Source organism: Protopterus annectens, chromosome 1.part0 (assembly GCF_019279795.1).
Source record: "Protopterus annectens isolate FY-2018-M chromosome 1.part0, PAN1.0, whole genome shotgun sequence".
Taxonomy (NCBI): Eukaryota; Metazoa; Chordata; order Ceratodontiformes; family Protopteridae; genus Protopterus; species Protopterus annectens.
The window spans coordinates 1,260,367,409-1,260,392,953 of record NC_056725.1 but is presented as its reverse complement, the minus strand read 5'-3'; the positions used below and the strand labels follow the sequence as shown (position 1 = coordinate 1,260,392,953).

At 42.8% G+C, this 25,545-nt stretch overlaps 1 protein-coding gene across 1 annotated transcript in view; it reads right to left on the bottom strand.

Annotated features, from left to right (window-relative positions):
• The window catches only part of LOC122797320 (cytochrome b5 reductase 4), a 1,879,111-nt gene that overhangs the window by 1,264,328 nt on the left and 589,238 nt on the right, over positions 1–25,545 (bottom strand). Inside the window, exon 4 of the mRNA XM_044066139.1 lies at positions 22,332–22,386. Coding sequence (XP_043922074.1) covers positions 22,332–22,386 — 55 coding nt within the window. The remainder of the gene's footprint in view (positions 1–22,331; positions 22,387–25,545) is intronic.

Sequence of the window (25,545 nt, the reverse complement as noted above, 5' to 3'; positions counted from 1 at the left end):
ATACCCCCTTCTTTCACAGAACTTTTTAAAGGTCATCTAAGTCCACTGGTCATAGATGTAGAAGTGCCAGCTTACTTCTAATTATGGATTACTTGTAATGTTACATATGTTTATTGGGTGATTTTGACTATAAATTTATATATTATTGTTTGATTCATATTAATTTGTTTTTATGCTCTTTTATTCAATTAACATATTTTATCTAATTACCTTAATCCATATAACTAAGGCTGGAGAAAAAAAACTGTCCTAGAAATGCAGCCCCATCTGCATTCTAAGACAAATGCTGCAGATAATTACAAACCTTCTCAGCACTGACAAAAAGAATTACTGTGTCAGAGGATTAGCCTACAGGTCAGAAGATTTTTTCAGTGGCTTCCAGGGCACTGAAGTTAGTGCAGCTGAGTGCTGCAAGGTGAGGACCAGTTTATCGTAGTCTGACTAATGGCATAGTATTACCAGCATGGTCTGTTCAGTATGGAGCCCTACGTGTCTGGACGATTCTGTAGTGGAAAAGTTTAGGTACTTCAGCAAACAAGTTTATGTGGACTGTTTGTGGGACTGCATCGCCCTGAAAGCTGGATATTGTAAAAGGAAAAAAAAGTACAATAAGTAATGTATCCTGATCACTTCTCTTGGTCATTTTGCCCTCAGTGCCTGCCTGCCATCATGCCCCTACCATATGGTCTGCTGTCCATTCATTCAGCAGGTGCCTCAGCCACTGTATCCTACATCACCCACGGAGGAGGCTCCTATTCGTCAGTGGAATTGAACTACACAGCATCTAAACCTTAGGCAGCTGGTACTTGGCAAGAACCGAGTGGTGGAAAGACCATCATCCCGGTGACAAACAGGCTTACAGGTACATCACCCACGGAGGAGGCTCCTATTCGTCAGTGGAATTTAACTACACAGCATCTAAACCTTAGGCAGCTGGTACTTGGCAAGAACCGAGTGGTGGAAAGACCATCATCCAGGTGACAAACAGGCTTACAGGTAGCGATTAGACAACCAACTGTCACACTATTAATGGCCTAGCCAGAATGCCCATCATCAAGAATCAGAGTTACTGCCTGCCTCAAGGAGGATCACATAAGATAAGCCTGGGGACAACCTGTGAATCCCAATCATTTTTTTTGTTATGGTATTATTTTGTTTAATATGCTTGGTAGTTTATACCATAGTTAGGAAATATGTCAAGGATAAGAACATATCTTACCAATGTGTCTTACTAATTTGCTGACAAAGGCTGAAGTTCATTGCACTTGTGTTTTAGAACCTTTTAGCTCCATAAACACATATTAACTCTAAGTTAGTGGGGTCTTTCATGGCTGGAAAAAACTAAACACAGATGAACGGAAAGGAGTCTAGAAAAAAACTAATATAGAAACAGAGCAGTCAGTCAGTTTGATTAACCAAGGGACTTCAGGATTGTGACTTTTTTGACTAGAACAGTATGACTGTATAAATAAATTTAACATGACTGTAGATTTTGAATACATCACTGTTACAGTAGCACAAATCTACGGTACATACCCAGCCAAGGTTATCAATTGTCCAGCCAGTATATTAAAACTTTTAAGTGTTTTCCTCATGTATTGTACTTCCACTCAAGTACAAGAGCTTGTTGATATAAAAAGAAGATACGTGTACCAAATTTCAGACCTTTCTTTCCCTAAGAAGGGAGAATGAAGCCTAGAGCTCTAGAGAAATCCTTCAAGTAGCAAAATGCCTTGCAATGTCAAGTCAGAAAAAGGAATAAATAGAAAGAAAAAGAGGGATCCCTCCTAAGAAGAAATAAAAAAGAAAAGGGGAAAGAAGGAAGGGTGGGTATACTGCAACAACGATTTATTCAAACAGCCACTGTTACACTAAGTTTACTTACAAAACTGTATATCAGTTTATGGTCATCATTAGGTGGCTGTTACAGTAGCATAAAGCTATATTGGATGACTGCCAAAGTTTAGATGGTAAGTGAGGAGGAGGAAGGACAAGAATCCAGAACACCCTTGAGAATATGTCTAGAAAATCAGGTTCTTTTTTCTGGAAAAATACTTTTATAGTGCTTAATAAAATGTGCATACAGGACCAAGATGTTGTCTTTAGAATACCTCTAGAGTCCGCCCTTTTCCAAAAGGCCTCAGAAGTAACTACAGCACTAGTGGAGTGCATCCTGACATTCTGGGGGGGCTTTTCCCATGATGACAATAACAGAACTAAATAGTCTGGAGCAGCCATTTGGAATAGTTTACTTGGAAACTGGCTGTTCTTGTTTTTTTTTTCTTACTTTCAAGGAAAACAGAGTTCTTCTGTCATTCGGAAATCTTTTGTAATATCCAGAAAATATCTGGGTTGCCATATGGACATAAAAGGTCTCCTGTTCTTAGGGTCAGGGAAATATACAAGATTAATAGACTGATTCAACACAAACCGAAAAACAAGCTTGAGCATGAAGGAAGGGTTGATTCTAAAAGTCACTCTATCTTTGTAAAAAAAAAAACAAAAAGGGCTGAGAAGGCATGATGACTTAAAATTAACATACTCTTCTAACCAAAGTCAGAGCAATAACCAACATCGTTTTCAAAGTAAAAAACTTCATGGAAGTAGTAGATTCAAATGGAGATAGAATCAGCTTTTCTAATACACAATTAAGATCCCAGGATGGAGTTATCTGTTTCTTAAGTGGTCTAACATGCAAAACCCATTTCAAGAACTGTTTGAACAGGGACAAGGAAATAAATGTGGTATCTAATGGCAGACAAGCAGAAATATCTGAAAGAAGCACTTTGATAGAATTGTAAGACAGACTCCATTTCAATAATTCATATTAAGTACGGGAGAACTTCAGCCCGTGTGTGGAGTGGGTCCTGGTCTCTATTACGACACCAACTAGAAAATCTCTTCTATTTAGCTCAGTATTACTTCTTAGATTCTTTTAACAACCATTGCACATATTTTGAAAATAGGTGCCCAACTGGCATAAAAAACTATCATCCATGCAGTCAACTATAGGTTCAAAATGATGAGGTGAATGAGAGATACTTATTTTGTGAGTAGGTCTAGTCTTTAGGCACGTTTTTGGTAACTGCCTCTGGTCATGTGCATGACAAAGGGAGAAAGTACAGTTGTGTAAACTCTTACCATAACAGTAGATGTCCTTCTTTTCACTAGTGCAGTATTCATCTCTGGGACCTCTTGCCAAGGACAGTCCAACTGTCCGGCCAGTATACCAAACCTTTTATTACCAAGGGAGCGTTGTACGTCAAAATTATGCTCCCCATGCAAGCACAGGTCATCAAGGTGATGCATGTACATGCCCAACTCAGAAAAGAGGTGCCCCAGGAAAACTAAGACCTCCAGTGAAAAGGAGGACATGTCCATACAGAAAAGGAATGAAGGAAGAGAGGGAGATGAACCCCTCGGACAGTACCAAAAAGCCACCCATACAAAAAGAACAGAAAAGGGAGCAGGAGAGAGAGAGAGAGAGAGAACACTGCAACAGTGAAAAGAAGGGCATCTACTGTTACGGTAGGAATTCATACAACTGTATGATGTCCTTCCATATCACGTTTGCAGTATTCATCACCTCTGTGTGAGTACAAAAGCTACAGTGAAGGTAGAGAGGGGGAAGGCAAAGAGGAGCCCTCCACAAACTCATGCAAGATAGCCTTGGCAAAACCTACCTAGGCTCTGTAAGCAGCACCTAATTTGTAATGTTTGTGAAGGTGTGAACTGAAGACTAAGTAGCAGCTTCAAGGATGGAGTCGGTGTCCAAACCTTAGAAGAAAGCCCCCAAGGTGGCCACTACACCAGTAGAATGAGCAGTCATGTAAGCCTTTAAGTATATTTTATTTTTCAACAGTCAATAGAAAAATAAGGTGCTTAAACTTGTCCTTGATGATGTAGAAGTGACAGCTTAATTCTAATTATGGATTATTTGTGATGCTATATGTTTATTGAATGATTATGACTATAAATTGGCCTCGAAAAACCAGGAGGAAATGGTTTGCTTACAAATTGCCAAACCCGATGTCCTGGTATGAAAATAAACAAAAACTTATCAGATTTGTGAAAGGCCTTAGTTCTGTCTAAATAATACTTGAGCTGTCTATGTAAACCCAAAGTATGCAAAACCTTCTAACTAGCGGATTACACAGAAGGGGAAAAAGAAGGAAGCTGGATAGACTGATTAAGGGACAGCTAATTACTGCCTTAGGCATAAAAGAAGGATTTGTGCAGTCAGACACCCTGTCTATTAAAAACAAAAAAGGAGGGATGGCCATTAAGGCCTGTAGCTCATATACCCTTCTGGCAGAAGTTAAAGCAACCAATAAAATAGTCTTTCAGATGCAATGCTACAAAGAAGAAGAAGAGGTAACAGGCTCAAAAGGAGCCAGAGTCAGCTTTTCATGAATAAAACTAAGATCCCAAGGAGGAGGGATGGGCTTTCTTGGGGTTTAATATGAATGACACCTTTAAGAAACTGCTTGACCTCAAACCTAGAGGTCAAAGGAGAAGTAAGTGGCAGACAGGCAGAAATGGCTGACAAGTGGGCTTTCGCTAAATATGCCAAGCCAGAATGCAGGGGTCCACACAGGTAGGAAAGAATCAAGGGGACCCCCACTGAAAAGGGATCCTGGTGATGTTTATGATACCAAACAGAAAATCTCTTCTATTTGGACATACATGATTATATGGTACTGGGTTTCCTGGCCTCCTGCAGGACTCCAAGCACATCCTCAGAAAACTGAGGTCAGAAAGGAATCAAAACCCTATCACCCAAAACACAAAAGTGGACAGAGAAGGGTAAAGAAGAGTGCCTTTGCCCTGTGTGAGAAGATCCATGTAGTGATGCAACTTGTGATGATTACTCCTTGCCAGATGGAATAAGGAGAAAGTACAGTTGTGTACACTTACCATAAATGTAGATGTTCGAGTGTATTCACTGTTGCAGTCATTACATTTGGGTAATCTGCTGGCAGGTTGCCCTCAGTTGGCCTGATTAATAAAGTCTTGGGTCCTGCGTCAGTTGCTGTCCGTTCTTCCATGACATCAGGTCATCAGGAGTATAAAACATGCAGCCGACACCATTGCATCAGTTTTTCTTGCCCCAGATGTCAGGTGTCCCTAATGGGGAGCAAATAAACACAAAAACACAAAAGTATACCTCCAACCAAAAGCAAATACACCAAAAAGGCTTTTAAGCATAGTAAAGGAAAGTAGAGGTATAGCCAGAAAAAAGTAAGATGCTGGAGGGAGGGTAACCAGGACTGCAACAGTGAATACACTCAAACATCTACATTTATGGTAAGTTTACACAACTGTACTATGTTCTTCGTGTTTCACTGTTGCAGTCATTACATTTGGGTAGATTCCCAAAGCTATGGTTGGAAGGAGGAGTTTATACAGCATTAGGGCCAGCTATAAGGCCCTGCAAGACAGCAGTGGCAAAGCCAGCTCTGGAGTTAGAGAAAATTGGTAAATGATAATGCTTGGTGAAAGTATGTACAGAACTCCAGGTAGCAGCTTCTAGGATATCCCTGGTAGGGACACCTCTGAGAAAGGCTACAGAAGTAGATGCAGCCCTGGTGGAGTGAGATCTGATCCCCTGGGGGATAGGTTTTCCATGATGCTTATAGCAGAAATGAATGCAATGGCTTATCCATTTAGAAATGGTTTGTTTGAAATAGCCTTCCCCTCTGCCCCTGCAGCAAATGCTACCAGCAATTGTTCAGATTTTCTTCAAGATTTAGTCCTGTCCAGGTAGAATCTAAGTTGTCTGTGTACATCCAAGGAATGCATAATCTATTCCCATTTGTTCTGTGGATTGGGAAAGAAGGTTGGCAAATGAATGGACTGATTAAGAGCCACACTGGAAGCCACCTTGGGCATAAAGGATGGATTGGTCCTGAGAGATACCCTGTCTGCATAAAAGATGATGAAAGGCTCCACTGCCATATGGGCCTGTAATTCAGATATCCTTCTGGCTGAAGTGATTGCTAAAAGGAAGGCTGTTTTCCAAGAAAGAAATTTTAAGTCTGCAGTAGCAGCTGGCTCGAAAGGAGGTAGAGTGAGTTTCTCCAAAACAAAGTTAAGGTCCCAGGCAGGGGTAGGAGCTGTCCTGGGTGGTCTCAAGTTTTTTGCCCCTCTGAGATACTGCTTGAGCAGAGGATGAGAGAAGAGGGGTGGTTCTGTGTTATAGTGAGATGAAATAGCTGAGGCATGGATTTTAATGGAGGGAAAAGACAGGCCCCTGTGAAGCATCTCAGTTAAGTATTGCAAAATCTGAGGTAAATTGGGCGCTGCTATGCTCATCCCTACAGACTGGTTCCAGGCACAGAATCTTTTCCATTTGTCAGCATAAGATTTTCTAGTACTAGGTCTCCTTGCTTCCAAGATGACATCCATTACAGGTTTACTGAGGGATGATAGGGGTGAATTTAAGTGATTAGCCAGGCTGCAAGGTTCAATGCTGGAAGCTCAGGGCGCATAATTTGGTTCTCCTGCTAAGACAGCAGAAAAGGGGTATGAGGCAGGTGCCATGGAGATATTTGCGACACACTGCGCAGGAGGGGGTACCACTGTTGGCGCGACCAGTCTGGAGCAATTAAAATCATCGTTGGTTTGTCCCGTTTGACTTTTAGCAGAACTTTGGAGAGCAGAGGCAGAGGGGGAAAGGCGTGGACTGATATGTTATTCCAGCTGAAGGACAGAGGATCCACTTTCCAGGCTTGTTTGTGGGGAGTCCTTGTGCAAAACTTGTCCAACTGGTAGTTCTGGGAAGAGGTGAATAGATCTATGTCTGGGCTCCCCCATTCGCTTGTCAACATGTTGAAAATCTGTGGTTCCAGTTTCCACTCATGTGGATCCATGAGGTTTCTGCTTAGTCCGTCTGCCAGCGTATTCAATTTTCCTGGCAGGAATTGAGCTTGTAGGTGCACTTGGTAGCTCAAGGCTGTGTTCCACAATGCCATGGCTAGTCTGCAGAGGGGGTAGGAATGTGTACCCCCTGCTTGTTTATGTACCACATAACTGTGGTGTTGTCTGTCCTTACCATTAGTTGTCCTGGAAGAATTTAGTCCTTGAAGGCTGTCAGAGCATTCTGTGCAGCTAACATTTCTTTTTGATTGATATGTAGGCGCATTTGATTTGGGTTCCATTTGCCCTGAATGCACTTCCCTGCCAGATGAGCCTCCCATGCGTAGTCTGATGCATCTGCAGTTATGGTTTGGGCGGCAGGGGGTAGTGTGAATGGTAGTCCCTTGTTCTGGAGGCAGGTCTCTGCCCACCATAGGAACTCCAGGAGTAGGCAAGGTATGATAGGAATCATTGTTTCCAGGCTGTGACAATGTTTACTCCATAGACTTTTTAGATACCACTGTAGTTTCCTCATATGCAGTCTTGCATATGGAATTAGAAGAATGCAGGAGGCCATGAACACCAAGGCTTGCAGTATTTGTCTTGCAGATAGCAGGGTTTTTGTGGCCACTTGTTTGAAGTAAGTTACCAAATAAATTTGCTTCTCTGGTGTGAGGAAAGCCATCTGGGTAGTTGTATTCAAGCTTGCACCCAGTAATGTAATCTGTTGATGGGGTACCAATTGTGATTTATTTTTGTTTATGGTGTACCCCAGACAGGTTAGAACCCTTTTTTACAAACGCCAGATGATTTAAAAAGTATGCCCTGGTTTTTTGTCTGAATTAGACAATCGTCCAGGTATGGATATATTTGAATATTGCTTTGCCTGCAAAATACAATCACTGGAGCTAGGCACTTTGTGAATACCCTGGGCACAGTAGACAAGCCAAAGGGCAGTGCAGAGAACTGATAATGCAAGTAGCCTGCTTTGAAGTGAAGGTATCTTCCGCAAGATTCCCTGATTGGGATGTGCAGGTATGCCTCTTTTAAATCTAGAGTTGCCAACCAGACATCTTTGCCTAGCATAGGAAGTAACTGGTGAAGAGTCAGCATTTTGAATTTTGGAATGTCCAAAAAGATGCTTAGAGGAGACAGGTCCAGGATTGGACGCCATGATTTGTCTTTTCTGGGTACCAGAAAAAGCCTGTAATAGAAACCTTGTCCCTTTTCCTCTTATGGTACCAGTCAAATAGCCCCCATGCTTAAGAGGGAAAGTACTTGTTTTGAGCCTCTGCCCACTGATTTGGGGGCAGGTCTGGCCACCCGTTTGGTGTTGGCAATGTGTGGAAATGAAATCTGTATCCTTGGGACACTATATTTAAAACCCATTTGTCCTGGGTTATGAGTTCTCAGTTCTCTGCATGAAGAGCAATCTTTTCCCCCAAAGGAGTGGTTAAAAGATAAGTGCTTGGGAATTTTAAAAGGAAGTCATTGAAACTGTTTACCATAGGGGGTGTCTTGCTATTTCCAGATTTGGAAGTGGAGGCTCCCCCACTGCTTAGTTCTGAGAGTCCCCTGGGACTGAAACCTGGGGTTTTTGCTGTGTCTGGGTTTGGCTTGAGAGGATCTGGAAGGGACTGGAAAGAACCAATTCTTAGTAGGCCAGTGCCTACTAAATCTTGGAGGTTGCACTTGTAAAAAATCTTTAACAGTTTGCATAGATTTAGCTTTATCTTCCATCTTTTTAAGAACTTCTTCAGCCTTATTGTCAAACAGGCGGTCCTGATTTAAAGGAGCATCCAACAATTTAGCTTTAACATGATCAGGCAAAGATTGCTTCTTAAGCTAAGCATGCCTTCTAAGCACAGACCCAGTAACAGCAGCCCTGCAAGAGGCCTCTAAAGAATCAAAACGACATTGCAAAGTATGTTTTCCAACTTGTTCAGCAGAATGCATTAAATCCTGTAAATCTTTATTTTCCACACAGTCAGGAATCAACATAATTTTCTGTTTAAGCAGTCCAATAATATGTTGTTGATATTTTAACATATGAAATTGGCAGTTTAAAGCTCTGACTGCCAAGGCTGCAGAAGTATAAACCTTTTTACCCCATCTATCCAGCGCCCTGGAATCTCTATCAGAAGGGGTAGGATTTTAAGCAGTAGATGCCTAAATGCCCTTGGGCCCCTGAGAAATGGTTTCTGGGGATCTGCAACAAGATTTCTGAAAAGGAACTTGGACTCAGGAACCCTGTAGTATCTGTTAGGTTTACTAGGAGCCGGAGGCAGGGAATCAGGGGTCAAACTGGATTCCGAGAACACATCATCAACAATGTCTAGCACAGGAGGTATAGTCAAAGGCCTATGCTGAGATAGAAGAAGGAAATCCCTAAGCCTCCTTTTTGAATCAGAAAATTCCTGGCTTTCCCAGTGGAAATGCTCCCTTAAAGTATGTAAGGTTTCCCCAAAAGAAAAATCCTCAGGAGGAGAAGCAGAGGGAATGGAATCCTCTGCATCAGAAACCTCATAAGTAGGTATGGACAAATCCAGGTCATTAGAAGAGTCAGAAGAAACAGAATCCTGATCAGACTATTCATAACCAAGCTCAGGCCTAGGCCTCTTGGGGGGGGGGGGGGTTTGACTACCCCTGATTAGAATAATTAGATCTTCAGCCATTTTTATTAATAGGGGCCTGAACATGTGGCCTGGGCATCAGTTTTTTACACAATGGATTGAGATTTAGGCCTTAGTAATGAAGGCGGTGTCGATTTAATATGCAAGTCTGTAGGCCTGAACACACCCTCAGAAGCCGGTGCCTGCACAGCGGCTCCGGACCCATCCAAGGTAGAGACATCCACGGGTACCATAGATGAAGTATCTCGCGGCATACTGGACTCTGAACGGGTCTCAGTAGAGGCCTGCAAATCAGAAGTAGCAGGTATCAGGGGCTGCAAAAGCGCCTCACTGAGTACCGGCGAACTGGCGACTGGCTTAGGAGAAGTGTCGTCGGCAGTTTTGGACCTCGGCAGCCTGTCTCTGTCTTTATCTTTGTATTTTTTCAGAATCCCGGTAGTCGGATGGCTAACTGACAACATTTCTGGATAATTAAACTGAGAACTGAAATATTTAGAGGCAAAAATGTACCGACGACGGATAGTGTGCTGATTAAATAAAGCACAAAACAGACAGCAAGGTACATCGTGGTCAGGGCCTAGGCAAGGAATACAGTACGAATGACAATCTTTATGAGGTACTTGCTTTCCACAAGTAATGCAATTATTAACTTTTACTGACATCGGCAAGGAGTAAGAAAAAGTTTCCCCAATGGGGTACTTAGCTTTAAGTTGAAGACTTTGGTTCTGAAACTCGAAAACGACAATTTCAGGAGTTGGCCAACCGGCACTTGCAACTGCTTCTGCTTCGGGCACCGCACGGCAAGATAGACTGATGTAATGGCATCGACTGCATGTTTTATACCCCTGACGACCTGACGTCATGGAAGAAGGGACAGCAACTGACGCAGGACCCAAGACTTTGTTAATCAGGCCGACTGAGGGCAACCTGCCAGCAGATTACCCAAATGTAATGACTGCAACAGTGAAACACGAAGAACATCTAGTACCGTCTGGGCCAAAAGGGAGTCACCAACAAGATTTAAGGAGAGTCTTTCTTGATTTTTGTGAAGGACCCTTGGAAGAAGAGGAAGGGGGGGAAAGTCATACAGAAAACATTTCCTTACAAGAAAAAGACATGGCATCCTCCTTTCAAGCCAAAGGACTTGGGACTCTGGAACAGAACTGAGGGAGCTGCCTATTCAGAGGGGAGGCAGCAAGTTCTACTTGAGGAATACTCCACTGATTAAATATGTCCAGAAACACATACCTGAGAAGCATCCATCCATGAGGCTGCGTCCTGGACCTGCTGAAAAATATCTGCCACAAGATTGTGCTCTGAAGGTATACAGACTGCCTGTAAGATTACCTGCAGATTGATGGCTATTTCCCATGCTTGATGGGCCAACCTGCAAAGAAGGTAAGACCTCTTTCCCACTTGTTTGCTGATGTACTGCAAGACTGTGGTGTTGTTCATATAAACTTTCAAGGGACCTGCTACCAGAGTGCATGGAAAGCTTGAAGGGCTAGAATGAGAGCCTGCATTTTCTTGATGTGGACGTGATCCAACCTCTGCTGAGATGACCAAAGGCCCTGTACCTTCAAGGTGCCTGAAGCAGTTCTCCACCCTAGCTCTAATGCATCTGTGAAGAGTTCCTGAGATGACTGAGGAGGGAGGAAAGAAATACCCAGACAGAGACAGCTGCTGAAACCACCAGTGAAATTCTAGCTTGAGACACGGGAGCAGAGGAATGAGATGGTCGAAAAGGTGCAGATGTTGAAGCCAGACTGATTTCAGGTACCACTGGAACTTCCGCATATGAAGCCTGGCCCAGGAAAGCATGTGGATAATGGAGACCATGAACCCTAGAGCTCTGAGAAATTCTTTGGCTGGAAGACAGGACAGGGAAAGCAGGGACAGAAAATAACTTGTGAGGGACAAAACCTTGTAGGCAAGAAGAGAATGCCAGCAATGGAACAGTCTGGAATCTGCAGACTAGGAAACATGATCCTGAGATAGAGTCAACATTGACTTCTGAAGGTTGACAGTGAACCCCAGGCTGTGCAACAGAAGGTGGGCAAAATGAATATCCTGCACCAGCTTGGAATGGGATGAAGCCTGCAGCAAGAGTTCATCCAGATAAGGAAATATCTGATGCCCTGAAGCCTGCAAAGGACGACTGCAGGGGCTAGACATTTGAACACCCTTGGGGCTGTTGAAAGTCCAAAGGAAAAAGCAGAGAAAGAATAGTTGTGTAAAATCTTATCAGAACCATAGATGTCTTTCTCTTCCATGTTGCAATATTCATAACATGAGCGATTCTCTGCCAAGGTGACCCGAACATATGGCCAGTATACAAAAGACTTTTACTGCTGCAAGATACGTGGATGTCGCATGAAGATAGCAGGAAGTGTAAGCCATAAAAGGGATGTCCGCACTTACCATCCTCAGAATGGAATTCCCCAGTCAAAACAGCAGTCCAAGGATTAAAAGGAGAGAGAAAATATCATCCAGAGGAATACAAGGACCAAGCGGGGTGGAGGGTGGGATAGATTACTACAACATGGAAGAGAAGGACATCTATGGCTATGGTAAGACTTCACACAACTATTCTATGTCCTTCTATTCCGGTGTTACAGTATTCATGACATGAGAGACAGTACCAAAGCTCATGAAAGGGAAAGGGAGGATGGAACAGAGGAACTCTCCATAAAACCGTGCAGGACTGCCCTGGAAAACCCTGCCCTGGATCTGGAGATACCATCCAGCTTGTAATGTTTGGTAAAGGTATGGACAGAATACCATGTACCGCCTCCGAGATGGGAGCAGTGTCCAAACCCAAAAACACTCCAGATGAAGCAACAGCCCTAGTGGAATGAGCTTTCACAGAGGAAAAAGATTTTTTTACCACGGAAAACACAGAAGAAAGCAATGGCCTTAGAAATCCGTGAAGAGATAGCTTGTTTTGACACAGGCTTTCCCAGTGCCCTGGAGTGAAAGGAAACAAAAGGTTGCACTGATTTCCTTAAGGACTTGGTTTTATCCAGGTAAAATCTGAGTTATCTATGCACATCCAAAGTATGCAACACCCATTCACTGGAATTTTGAGGTGAGGAAAAGAAGGTATGTAAATTAATAAACTGGTTAAGGGACAAATGATTAACTACATTGGACATGAAAGAGGGGACAGTATGCACAGAGACCCTATCTTTGTGGAAAATGAGGAAAGGTTAAGATACCATTAACACTTGGGGGTTCTGAGACTTGCCTAGCAGAAGTGATGGCCACCAGCAGCACAGTTTTCCAAATGCAAAGCTTTAAGGAAGCCAAAACAGCAGGCTGAAATGGGGCTTGGGTGAGTTATTCCAGTACAAAATTCAAATTCTATGGTGGAGAAACAGGTTTCCTGGGAGGTCTGATATGAAGGACGCCTTTAAGAAAAAGCTTAACCTCTAGCCTAGAGGCTAAGGGAGGAGACAGAGGCAGACATGCAGAAATGGCAGATAATTGTGCCTTTACAGAAGAATAAGCTAATCAGGCCTTAAGCAGCTCACACAAGTAAAATAAAACTAGAGGGATATCCAATGAAAATGGGTCCAGCTGTTTCTTTATACACCAGATGGAGAACGTCTTCTATTTGGACGAATAGGATCTCCTAGTATTAGGTTTCCTGGCCTCCTGCAGGAGTAGAAGCATGTCCTCAGAGAAAAGGTGTTGGAAAGGGATCAGAAGCATATCACCCAAAGAGTTTGGTTCAGGGTTGATAAATGTGGGTGAATGAGTGAGTCCTTGTTTTGTGTGAAGAGGTCAACCCTATGAGGTAACTTGTCATGATCACCCTTGGCTAAATGCAGAAGAAGAGGGAACAAGTGCTGTCTTGGCTAAAAGGGGGTCACCAACAAGATTTTTGGTTTATCTTGCTGAATCTTCAGCAGATCTTTTTGAATAAGAGGGAAGGGGGGATTGCTTAAAGAAACATCCCCTTCCAAAACATTGAAAGTGCGTCCACTTTCCACATCAGAGGACCTGGGACTCTGGCACAAAATTGTGGGAGTTGGCTGTTCAGATGGGAGGCAAAAAGATCTATTTGAGGTGTAGTTCACCTGTGGAGAATGTCCAGAAACATATCCCTGTGGAGCATCCAGTCATGGGACTGAGTCATGGACCTGCTTAAAGTGTATGCCAGAACATTTTGAACTCAAGGAGTGTAAACTGCTTGTGAGGTGACTTTTTATTGGGAAGCAATCTCCCAGGCCTGAAGAGCCAACCTGCAAAGCACACAAGACTTCGTTCACCAGTTGGCTCACATACCAAAGGACTGTGGTGTGGTCTGTGAAAAGCTGAAGGGGGCCTGGCTGAGGAGAAGATTGGAAAGGTTGAAGAGCAAACATCAAAGCCCTCATTTCTTTGATGTTTCTGTGTTCCTTTTTTATAGAGGGGGCCAAAGACCCTGGACCTTCAGGTTTCCCAAGGTTGTTCCCCACTCCTGGTCTGAGGTGTCTTTGAATAGCTTTCTCACAGGAAGTGGAGGCTGCAGAGGGAGACTTAGGTTGAGTGAAATTTTCTGAATCCACCACTGTAGTTCTTTCTTCCAACAAGGAAGAACAAAATTCAGGGGATGTGCATGCTGGAACCAGAGAAATTTCAGATACCACTCGAATTTCCTCATGTGGAATTTGGCCAAGAGTAGCATGGGAATAATGGATGCCATGAATTGTAGAAGTCTGAGAAACTCCCTGGCTTTCAAGGAAGTGAGTGGTAGGAGTTGCTGAAAGTAGGCTAAAAGAGACTGCACTTTCTGAAGGGACAGAAATGCCATCATAAGATCTGTCCATATCCTACACCCCAGCATGACCTGGTCCTAAGAAGGAGTGAGGGATGATTTCTTGTAATTGACTGTGAACCCGAGGTTTAGAAGCAAGCTGATGATTGTGTGGAGATTCTCCAGCAGAAGTTAAGAATGAGTTGCTTGAATGAGCAAGTCATCCAGTTAAGGATAAACATGGATTCCTTGAAGTCTGCAAAAGACAACAGGAGCAAAGCATTTTGTGAATAACCTTGGGACTATGGAGAGTCCAAAGAGCAAAGCAGAGAACTGAAAATGAGATGAAGCAACAGAATAATGTTAAGTATTTCCTGAAAAGGGGATGAATGGGGATAAAAATATATGCATCTTTGATGTTCAGAAAAAAGCAGAAGGCTTGAGGTGGTAAAAGTGGGAACAAGGTTTGGAGGGACAGCATAGGGAAGGTGGGAACCTGAAGAAAGAGGTTGAGGTGACAGGTCAAGGATGGGTCTCCATGGGTTATCCTTCCTGACAACTAGAAACATCCTTGAGTAAAATGTTCTTCCTCTTTGCTGGACAGGGACTTCCTGGATGGCTCCCTGTAAAAGCCAGTCCTGAAGTACCAGAGGGAAAAGAGAAAACTGGTCTTGAGGGGGTTGAGGGATACCCATGAAGGGTGGAATGGACTTCCAAACCATGTAATATCTGTTTTGGACAACTAAAAGCACCCATCTGTCTGTAGCAATGCTTGTCCAAGAAGAAAGGGAGTGAGAGAGGCAATGGGAAACAGGAACATTTAGTCACAGACTACTGGGTTTGTCTGGAAAGGGGGGGGGGTTATTGAGTAGTGGCGGGCTGAGTCTTGAAGAGCTTTGTTTGCATAGCCCTTTCTTGGAAGTGGAAGGAGGGGTACTGGACTGTTTCCTCACAAAATGTGCCTTGGAAGGATAATTAATATGGTACTTAGGAAATGGGGACCCAAAAATATGCTTAACTCATCACATCTGAATGACACCTCCAGGTACATCAGCAGTGAACTCCAACTGATGAATCTAGGTGTCAAATATTGCTTTTCATATTTGCATCAATAATTCCAAAACCATGCTGTGTACAAGGTTTTAGAAGATTTTATATTAAAAGCTTACACAATGGCAAACTCAAATGCATTAATATTGGACCTCTGTCTGGTGCAGGTGAAGAGATATTAACTGTTGTTTTCATGACATTAATTTATATAGATATAGTTTTCACATTTTTCTAAATATCTCAGTAACCAAGTAACACAGACAAAACTCCTTAGTCCCATATGAAAGCTCACAGCTAGATGAATAAAATGTTGCTGACAATATTTGTGTAACTTTTTTTTGAGATATTGCAAGTTGGTTACAAAATGTTAAAAACATAATTAGTTACTGTGTTTACTGTGAATTATAAAATTCAGTTTAAAACCTAGAACCTAAAGAATACTACCACTATAAAATAGTTTGTACTGAAGGGTTTTTGCCATTCATACTTTTTCATAACCCCTATAGTTCCAGAGATATGAACATACAATTGAAATGTGAGGACAATTTGATTCTGTCAAAAGGCTTAGGTTCTACCCACTGGAGGTCACAGTGCAAACTGCCTAAACTCCACGGCAACTCCTTCCCTTTAACTTGAAGAGATCTGAAAAGGGAAGCAACATTAGCTCCAAAGAGGGCAGAATTATCAAGAGGAGCATCCATAAGTTTTGCCTTGATATCATCAGGCAGGACCTGTAATCTCCACCAAAAATATCTTCTAAGGACAAATCCAGATGCAGCTATCTGGCAGACACTTCAGTTGTATCACAGCTGCACTTTACTGAATGACGAGTCACTTGGGAAGAGGCTGTCATGAGGGAGGAGAGCTGAACCTTGTCTGCAGAGTCTGGAAGGCCTGACAGCAGCTGTGAAGCCTGAGAGAGCAGGGCCAAAACATATTTGGACATATGTGTTTGGTAATTAATGGCCCTGAAGGCCAGTGTAGATGAAGTATAGACATTTTACCCAGTCTCTCCATCATCTTACTGTCTTTATCAGATGGAAGTAAGGAAGTGAAAAGCAAAAGTTTAGAAGGTCTATCTGCAGGCACTGAAATAGCAGGATCTGAATAAGGGCATTTAAAAATAAATTTACTGTCCTCTGCCACCTTGTAAAATCTATTCAGACTTTTTGGAGCAGGGAGTCGAGAATCAGGTGCCTTGAATGCTGACAAGGAGGTATCCAGAAAGGCAGACAACACAAGGGGTAGAGCAGAAGGGGAAGGGAAGTCAAACTGTAAGATATCATCTGCCCCTCTGAGACTTGAGAGCAGTCCCATTTAAAGAAGTCTCTCATCCTAGAAATGGTTTCTCCAAAAGAGATGTCCTCCTCGGGGGAGTCAGTACTATTTGGCTTTATTTCAGGAGAAGCATGACCCAAAGGAGAAGCTATCTGGGTGGACTAGGCAAGAGACTCATCTGAAGAGGAAATTTCCTCTTCAGAAACTCCCCCAAAGAAGAGCTCCTTGGAACTGAAAGTGGGAGAAACCAGGGGAAGAGAAACAGCAGAGGAAGGTCTCAAAGCCATAAAGGCATTAAGAATGCCTGTGAAAAAGCATGCCAGTCTGGAATAGGGTCCTGACAAGGTGAAACATGCTTTAGCTTTTGTTTACTTTTAAGAGGAGGATCTGATTTAGGCTGAGAAGAAGGGACTAATGTAGGCCTACAATCTGGCACAGATGTCAGACTTTCTTCACTGGCTATGTAAAGAGAAATACTTTGAGGGGCATCAAAAGAGATGAGCTGTGATTCCCCCTTACCATCTTGACTGGATGGCTGTGAAATGTCTGTGAAAGTGCTAATGGCAATTTCCTTAGCAGCCTCTGAAGCGGTACCCGCTACAGGAAAACAGCCGGCAACTGTATGGACTTCCAGGCCTTCATTCTTCTTTGGAGGGGACAAACACCTGACAAATTGTGTACACATTATAGCTGTGTGCAGATCCTAGATAGACTACACACTGGTTGTTATTATCTTTGTGTGGAATCTGTCCTCGACAATAGCACTTATCTTTCTTTGATGACACGAACTTCAAAAAACATGAAGTAGCAAAAAAAATGAATACAAGAAAAAAACCCAAAGGGACACTTATTTGAAAAAAGCAACCACTCGGTGATCATAAAAATGAAAGAAGATGGCATTTGGACTGGTGGCAGAGAAGTTCTGAGGATGGTACATGCAGACATCACTGTTATGGCTTATGTTTCCTGCTGCCTTCATGCAACATCCCACATACCTTGCAGAAGCAAAAATCTTTTGTACACTGGCTGGACGTTCGGGTCGCCTGGAAAGAGAATTCCTCATGCTATGAATACTGCAACATGGGAATAGAAGGACATCAGAAAAAAAGAAGAAACAGGGAAACAAATATTTCCTGAATAGAGGGGTGGCTAGGGATGTGAAGGGAAGCATCCTTCAGATCCAAGGAAACCAGAAAGGCCTGGGGAAGCAAAAGAGGGAAGAGTCTGAAGAGAGAGCACTCAGAAAGAAGGCACTATGAGATATGAGAAAGTGTTCAGAAAGGAAGGATCTAGGACAGGTCTCCAAGACCCCTCTTTCCTGGGGACCAGAAACATCCTGAAATAAAAATCCAAACCCCTCTGTCGGTGGAACTGGTTGAATGGTACCCTGCCCCAGCAGACAGTACAAAACTCCTGGAAAATGAGGAAGCCTTTCTGCAGGGGGTTGGGGAATACCGGAAAAGGAGGGAAGGGTTTTCCAGGTCATAAAGTAACCCTATAATAATGGAAAGAAGCCTGGTGCCATCACCTGCTAAATTGGGAGACAAATAGAAAGTCTAGGGACAAGGGAGCGTGGCCAAGAGGAAGGGAGGACAGACAGTCAAGATGGCTGCAGATTTGTTAGGAAAGGACCCACTTCTAAGGCCTGGGCATTTGAGTAGGCATACAAAAAAACACAAGTTTAAGGAGCCTTCTTACCTTTGGAAGACTGTCTAGGCAGTCTATGCAAAAAACAGTCTTAGAAGGACAGTTCCTCTGAAACTTGGGAATAAGTGAGACCAAAATCTGCTTCAAATCATTCATGACCTTACCTTGATCCTGTAAGGTCTTTAAAAGGTCAGCCACAGCAGTACCCAACAAATTCTTGTTTTCCAACGAAGCGTCTAGGAGTTTTGTTTGTATATCATCTGGCAGGCCCTGAAGGCGAATCTAGGAATAGCGCCTCATCAAAGAGCCAAAGTCAGATGTCCTGGAAGATGCATCTACTGTATCATAGTTGCATTTGATAAGAGTGATAGGTAACCTGAGAAGTGGAAATATATGAGGAGAGAGCTGAGGCCTTACCCTTAGAGCCAGGCATATCAGAAACAATCTTCCCAATCTGGGAAAGAAGAGGCAGGATGTACCATGTCATAGGAGTCTGATAATTGAAGACCTTGAGAGCTAAAGTAGCCTTAATGTATACGTTTTTACCAATCTTTTCCATGGCTCTACTGTCCTTATGCGAAGGAAGGAGTTTGGAAGAAGACAACAACCTAGGAGGCTTGTCAGTAGCTACAGAAATCACTGCAGGATCAAAGGATGGACACTTGGTACAAGAACTTGCCGGCATCTGGCACCTTATAGAACCCGACAGGTTTCTTAGGAATTGGAGCTGAGAAAAACAGCAGAGAAGGTATCCAATAAAGCAGCCAACACAGGAGGGACAGAAGAAAGTTTAGGAGAGTCCATTTGTAGCAACTCATAATACCACTTCTAACTATCTGATACTTGGGAGCATGCTTCATTATACACTGAACTGTGTCACCAAAGGATAGCTCCTCCAAAGCAGAATCAGGACTGACACATTTCTCCTCCTAAGAGCCATAGTCTGAAGGTGAAGACAACTCTGAGGAATAGGATAAGGAGTCAGCCTCAGAGTCAGAATCCTCATTCAGAGACTTCAGGTCTCTAGACCTCTTACTGGTACAGGACCAATGGGGTGCAAGAACTGAAAGCCCTTGAGGCTTCACTGTCATAAAGGCACTGAACAAGCCTGGAGTGAAATCCTGATATTCCCATTGTGGATCCCTGGAAGCTGACACCACATGCTTACTTTTCTGCCTTTTCTTCACTGGGGCATCTGCTCACACAAAACATGGAGGTTCGGATCTCTGCCTGGATTCAATTAAGGTACTTGGCACTTCTTCCCTAACAAGGATCTTAAGAATCCCACTGGACCCCTCAGAAATAATCAGCTGTGGTTTCTCCTCAATGACCATGGCAGACGTTTGCAAGACCTCCCAGGATGTGCAAGAAGTAAGTTCCATACCAGCCTCCGAGAAGGTCATAGCAAAAGAAACTGAAAGACATAGGCTCGGTATAACCAAAAAATGTAATAGTCATTCAGACTGATGTATAACAATGGCATTTGAACTGATGGCAATGAAGAGCTGTGAATGTACTTACATCACCTTGATGCCCTATGCTTCCACAGGGCATACATCTATCATACGACTCTCCCTAGGTAATAAAGGGTTTAATATATTGGCCAGACATTGCACTATCCTTAGCAGAAGATCCCAGAGGTGATGAATACTGCAACAGTGATATGGAAGGATATCCAGTGTTGCCTGGACCAAAGGGAGCTACCAGCAGTATCTTTGCAGAGTCCTTTATCTTTAGTAAGACTCTGGTAATCAAAGGAATGGAGTAAGGTATAATGAAACATCCCTGTCCATTGGAAAGAAAGGCATCTGTTTTTTAGACTTGTTTGTAAGGAATCTTGGCACAGAGTTGCTATAACTGTCAATTATGATTGGATGCAAATGGATCTATTTGGAGAGTTCCTCATAGGTGGACAATCTCCTTTAAGACCCCTGGGTGTAACATCCAGTTGTGAAGGTCTGTCCTAGATCTGCTCTATTTTCTGCTCTGATGGAATGTAGGTAGTCTGAAGGGAGAGTTTGTGTTGAGCTGCCAGCACCCAGGCAACCACAGCTAGTCTATGCAAGGGATTCAGTGCTATTTTTTCCATATAATTGTTTTATTTTAAAAACCATGTGAACAGGACACAGAACTCTTGAAAAAGAGAAATCAAATAACTGTTAAGTACAAACATTTCACACAATTTGCACAAAAAAAAAACGCTCAGAATAGAGTTTAGAAAATATATTTTGCTATGTACAAATAAGTAAATAAATACAAGAAGACAAAATACAAAGCATAAACTTCAGTTTAAGTACATAATCCATGAACTGCTTATTTATGCCTGTTTTTACATAAATACGACATCAGCACTTAATAGGATAGCCTCATAATTGCACATACAGAAGAGTAGTCATCGAATTTGGTTATCCAAATATCTAAGCCATGGAGTGGAATTTGAGAATTCACTGTGTTCACAGCAAACACAAAACTACAATGTTGTAATCACGAAGATTTATAAAATAAGGTACTGGACAATTTTCAGCTTTAGCCTAGAGCTTTGAAGTTTAACACAGTGAGGTTAACAGGAACAGTGTGTGGCTGGATCTGAATCATGACTCTATTCTAAAGCATATATGCATGCAATGTATGTGTGAAAATACACATGCTAAATATCCAAGAAGGACCACACCAAAGAGGCTTGGGGGGATGGTGATGCATCCCATAAGCTGCAAATTGGCCATTGTTGACAGAATGTGGACTTAAAGTGTACAAAGATGCTTAACCTACACATTACTATGCCACTGTGTTCAATTAGCTTGGCAAAAAGGTCACAAAAGCATTGGATGAGGGCAAAATAGTTCACACTGCCTACTATGACCTGGTCAAGGCATTTGACACAATACTCCACTCAGGCATTGTCGACAAACTTAACAGGTTAGATTCAAAGCCTTATGCTACCCAGTGGATAGCCAGCTGGCTCACAGCCAGGACCCAGGAAGTTAGAACTGGGGAATCTATTTATACAAAGAGGCTAGACAGAAGTGGAGTCCCTTAGGGATTGGCCCTGGGACCACTCCTTTTTCGCATTTACTTCTCTGAAGTCAAGGCCAATGTCAATAGCCTCTGGCTGACTAAATTTGCAGATGACAGCAAATTACGAGCTGTCTTTGAATCATCCATACCACAAATGTTCTCCAGGAAGGGCTGACACAGACAAACAATTGGTTTCAGAGCCATGGACTAAAACTAAATACAAAGAAATGTATAACTATCTTTCAAGAAGCCACCCACCCCTGGTAACTATCATACTGACAACACACCCCTAAACGTTGACCCAGCAGTCAGGGACATGGGGACACACACAGACAGTAATCTAGCCTTTGATCATCATGTGTCTACAGAAGTGAGGAAATCATTCTATGTTGTGCAACTTAAAAACAAAGGTATGACATCTACGTCCAAGGAAGTCATTGTTCCACTGTTGGCATTCATCAGACCTATCACGGAGTACAATGCCCCTTTGGTATGTACTAAACCAAGCATATCCAACAACTGGAACATCCACAAAAGTTCCTCACTAAAAGAATATATGGCTTAAGTAACATGTCCTATGCAGATTGCCTCAAGGTCCTCTCCCTCTATTGTTTCCTACAGGCTGCTGAGGGGAGATCCATGCCTGGAATACACGGCACTGTCAGACCCCACTCAGATGGACATCCTGCATATCCATAAAACAAATACCACCAGAATTACTTATTCTAAAACCTTAAATCTTGCCTGTAATAATAAATAGAAAAGGCTCCCCATGCACATGAAGCAGAGTTCCTCACTAAACCAACTCAAGTCTAACTTAGACAACTAGATGGGGACAAGAAATTCATCCCCGGTTTGGCACCTTGTCTCTAACGGGCACAGGAAGCCTGTAACTGGCTCGCCTCTCAGGCCCCTTAAATGTTTCACCTCTCTAACTCCTGCTTACACTTATCAAGGGTACCAGAACTTGTCAAAGACTTGGATGCATGGCTAGGCTTAAAAAGCCCTTGTGGTCATTAGCCTAATAAACACCTATGAACCTACAAAAAAACAGAGAAAGAGAGAACATAATGAAATCTACATAAATTCAACCAATGACAATACGTTACCTTGGAGAAACGGCTCTGGCTGATTTGTCACATGTATTTGGAGTAGAAAATACACCTGCAAATAATAAAATAAGCAGAGGGTGACAAACTGTCAAGTAATGACCAACATTAAATACAGTACTGTGCCATGGATAAATGTTTGCGGCTGGTTCTATTTTACATATGTCTGGAGTACAAAAAATAAACTAATGATATTAAAATAAATGCAGATACCCAATAGCACCAGGTAAGATTTTTATTGAAAAAATTAGCACGTCCATCCACTTGTTTACTAGAGACTTATTCACATTAAAAAGAAAATTTGAAGATGTCTGCAATAAAAAAGTGGATGAAAGCACTCATTTTTTTCAATAAAACTCGTACCTGGAGCTAGTGGGAGTCTGCATTTTTTTGTTTTTTATGTTTTTACAGTTCCGCAGTTCAATTTCTCTAAAAGGAATATAACTGATAGAGCCAAATGTCAATTTTTGAATGTAGTACTAAAACATACTTAATACAAAGTACACCACATGTGTTTTTCAACATTCTGCACCAAACCACAAATGATGTCATGTCTGAAGGATGCAAGAAGAGAAGTATGAAGGAATGTGACCCACTGTAAACTTAAACAATATTTGCAGGGCGATGATATGCCACCAACCTGTGAGTTACAGGGTATTCTACATTACATCATGTGAACGGCTGCATGAGTGGTTGAGTAATCTGTCTACAGTAAAGATGCACTATCTTTTAAATGTCTTGTTTGCTTATTCATCTTTTAGGATCAGAGAAAGTTACTAGGCTATTGGCCCTGAGGCCCTTACAAGCCTAGCCAAGAATTTAGCCCATGCTCCAACAAGTCAGCACTCTATGCCACTGTCAAAAAGGGGCACAGTTGGAAATCCCAGGGGTGTATCATCTGTTCCCCATCCAGTTATCGATGCTGTGTTTAAAAATGTTTAATGAGGTACTCTGCTTTACATGGAGAGGCAGTCTACTTCATAAAAGGGGGAGTCTCTGGGACACAAATCTGTCTCGCAAACAAGTCTTATTGATGTCACAGACCAGAATGTGGTCACACGTGGGTTCCTCGATTGGAGCTTAACTTGGGGATATGCAGCAGTCTGATCAGGGTAGGGTCTGAGATTGCTTTGTATGCCAGACAGAGGTTACCTCTGAGGAGTCTGTAGGAGACTGAGTAGAGGGACAGGGCTTTTAGCCTATCTATGTAGGGTTGATGTTTGAGGCCCTGGATTCTCCGGGTGAGGAACCTCTGTGGTCTCTCCAGCTGCTGCATGTGCTATGCTGAATGGGGCATTGTACTCAACAATGGGTCTTATAAGGGAAGAATACAGGGATGTTATGACCATCTTGTCCCTGAATACGATACCCTTCTAATGAGGTGGGCCATGCAGAAAGCTTTCTGTACAACGGAGGAAATATGTTGGTCAAAAGTCAGTTTGCTATCAACCTGGGTGCCCAAGTCCCTCACAAATGATTGCGTGCTTAGTGCCTTATTATCAATGTGATCATTTGTGGGGACATCATTCTTCCAAAAAGGGATGATGCATTTTTTGGCATTCAGTTTGAGGCCATGGTTCTGGCACCAGTCATTTGCTTGGGTGAGACCCTCTTGAAGGATGCCCACATCACTAAAAGAATTGATGAGAGCACCCAGCTTGCAGTCATCTGCAAACTTGGTCAGCCATAGCACTAGATTTGGCCTGCACCTCTGAGAAGTATACCCCAAACAGCAGAGGCCCCAAGATCGATCCCTGGGGAATACTTGAGGTGGCTTCCCCTATTTTGACTAGGTGGGTTCTATCAGTGAACCAGTTTGCTATCCATCTGGTAACATATTGATAGATGTCTAGTTGAGCGAGTTTATCTATTATACCTGAGTAGGGAATAGTTTTGAAGGCCTTGGCCAGGTGAAGGTAGGCGGTGTGCACCATCTTCCCCTCATCTATGGTCTCGGTGACTGTCTCAAAGAAGTCCACCAAATTTAACAGGCATGACCTCCCCTTGACAAAACCAAACTGTGTGGGATCAAGTTTATGGAGATTGCCAATGTCCTTGTTAATGAGGTCCATGATAATCTGCTCCATGGCCTTGCAGATCAGGCTAGTTAGGCTGATGGGATTATAATTTCCTGGATCGGTGGACACTCCACCTTTGTGCAAAGGGATGAAAGTAGATGTCCTCCACTTGGCTTGGGTGAAGCTGGTACTCAGGCTTTGGTTGAATAGGGTGCCTAATGGTGCTGCAAGTTCCTGCCTGAGTTCATGTAGGATGTAGCCTGGGATGTTATTGGGTCCCATGGAGGCTGTATTTTTTGCCTTTAAGAGGGCAGTGATGACTTGCTCCCTAGAGATAAGGGGAGGTGGCAGGTACTGGGGATGTCATGTTTTACTGATGGGGAGACAGAGGAGTCAAGTCTTCACTGATCCTGTCTGCCACCAGGTTGGGCATATCTGCAGGGTTTGTGTATGTGGTGTCCTTGAACATCAGTTCTGAGCAGATTTGGGTGTTTCCCCTTAGATTGCAGATGTACGTGAAGAGGGCCTTATGACCGTCTTTAGTAAATGTGGCCAATTTGGACTCAAAGTTAGCTTTGAAGGACTTCAATAATACCCTTATTTGCCTGTTTAGGCCACGGAACGATTGCTTCGAATTTGGCACCTGTTCCTTCTTGGTCCTGGACAGCAATTTTTTCCTTTGCTGAATCCCACGCATTTATATAAATAGTCGTATAGTACTTTGGTATAGGTTTGGACATTAGTGCTAGTTCCTACTGTTGGGGAGAGGGCTGTGAAGCTGTTTAGACCTTCCCTCAGGAGGTTGTAAATAGCTTTGGAGAAGTTTTTTTGATTAACCCTAGCTGGGGGGGGTGTATGTGGAGATGGTGACTTTGAAGATGACCTCTTTGTGGTATGATCTTTACAGGGATGATGACATTGCAGGGATGCTGCAGTGGTTTCCTATGCCGGTTAGTACCAAGTCCAAGATGTTGTCATCTCTTGTGGGGGTGTCAACCGGCTGGTCCAAGGTACTGGCATTGACGAAGTCAAGGAATCTTTGAGTATTTGTGTTCTGGCTCGAATGGTTCTTCCAATCAATGGTTGGGTAACTACACCTGAATAATCTCCTGTGCATCATACTGTTTGACCAGTCTGGAGGTTTATGTATCTTTAATATATATTGAAAACCATCTCCTTTGGCTTTGCTGTCCTCA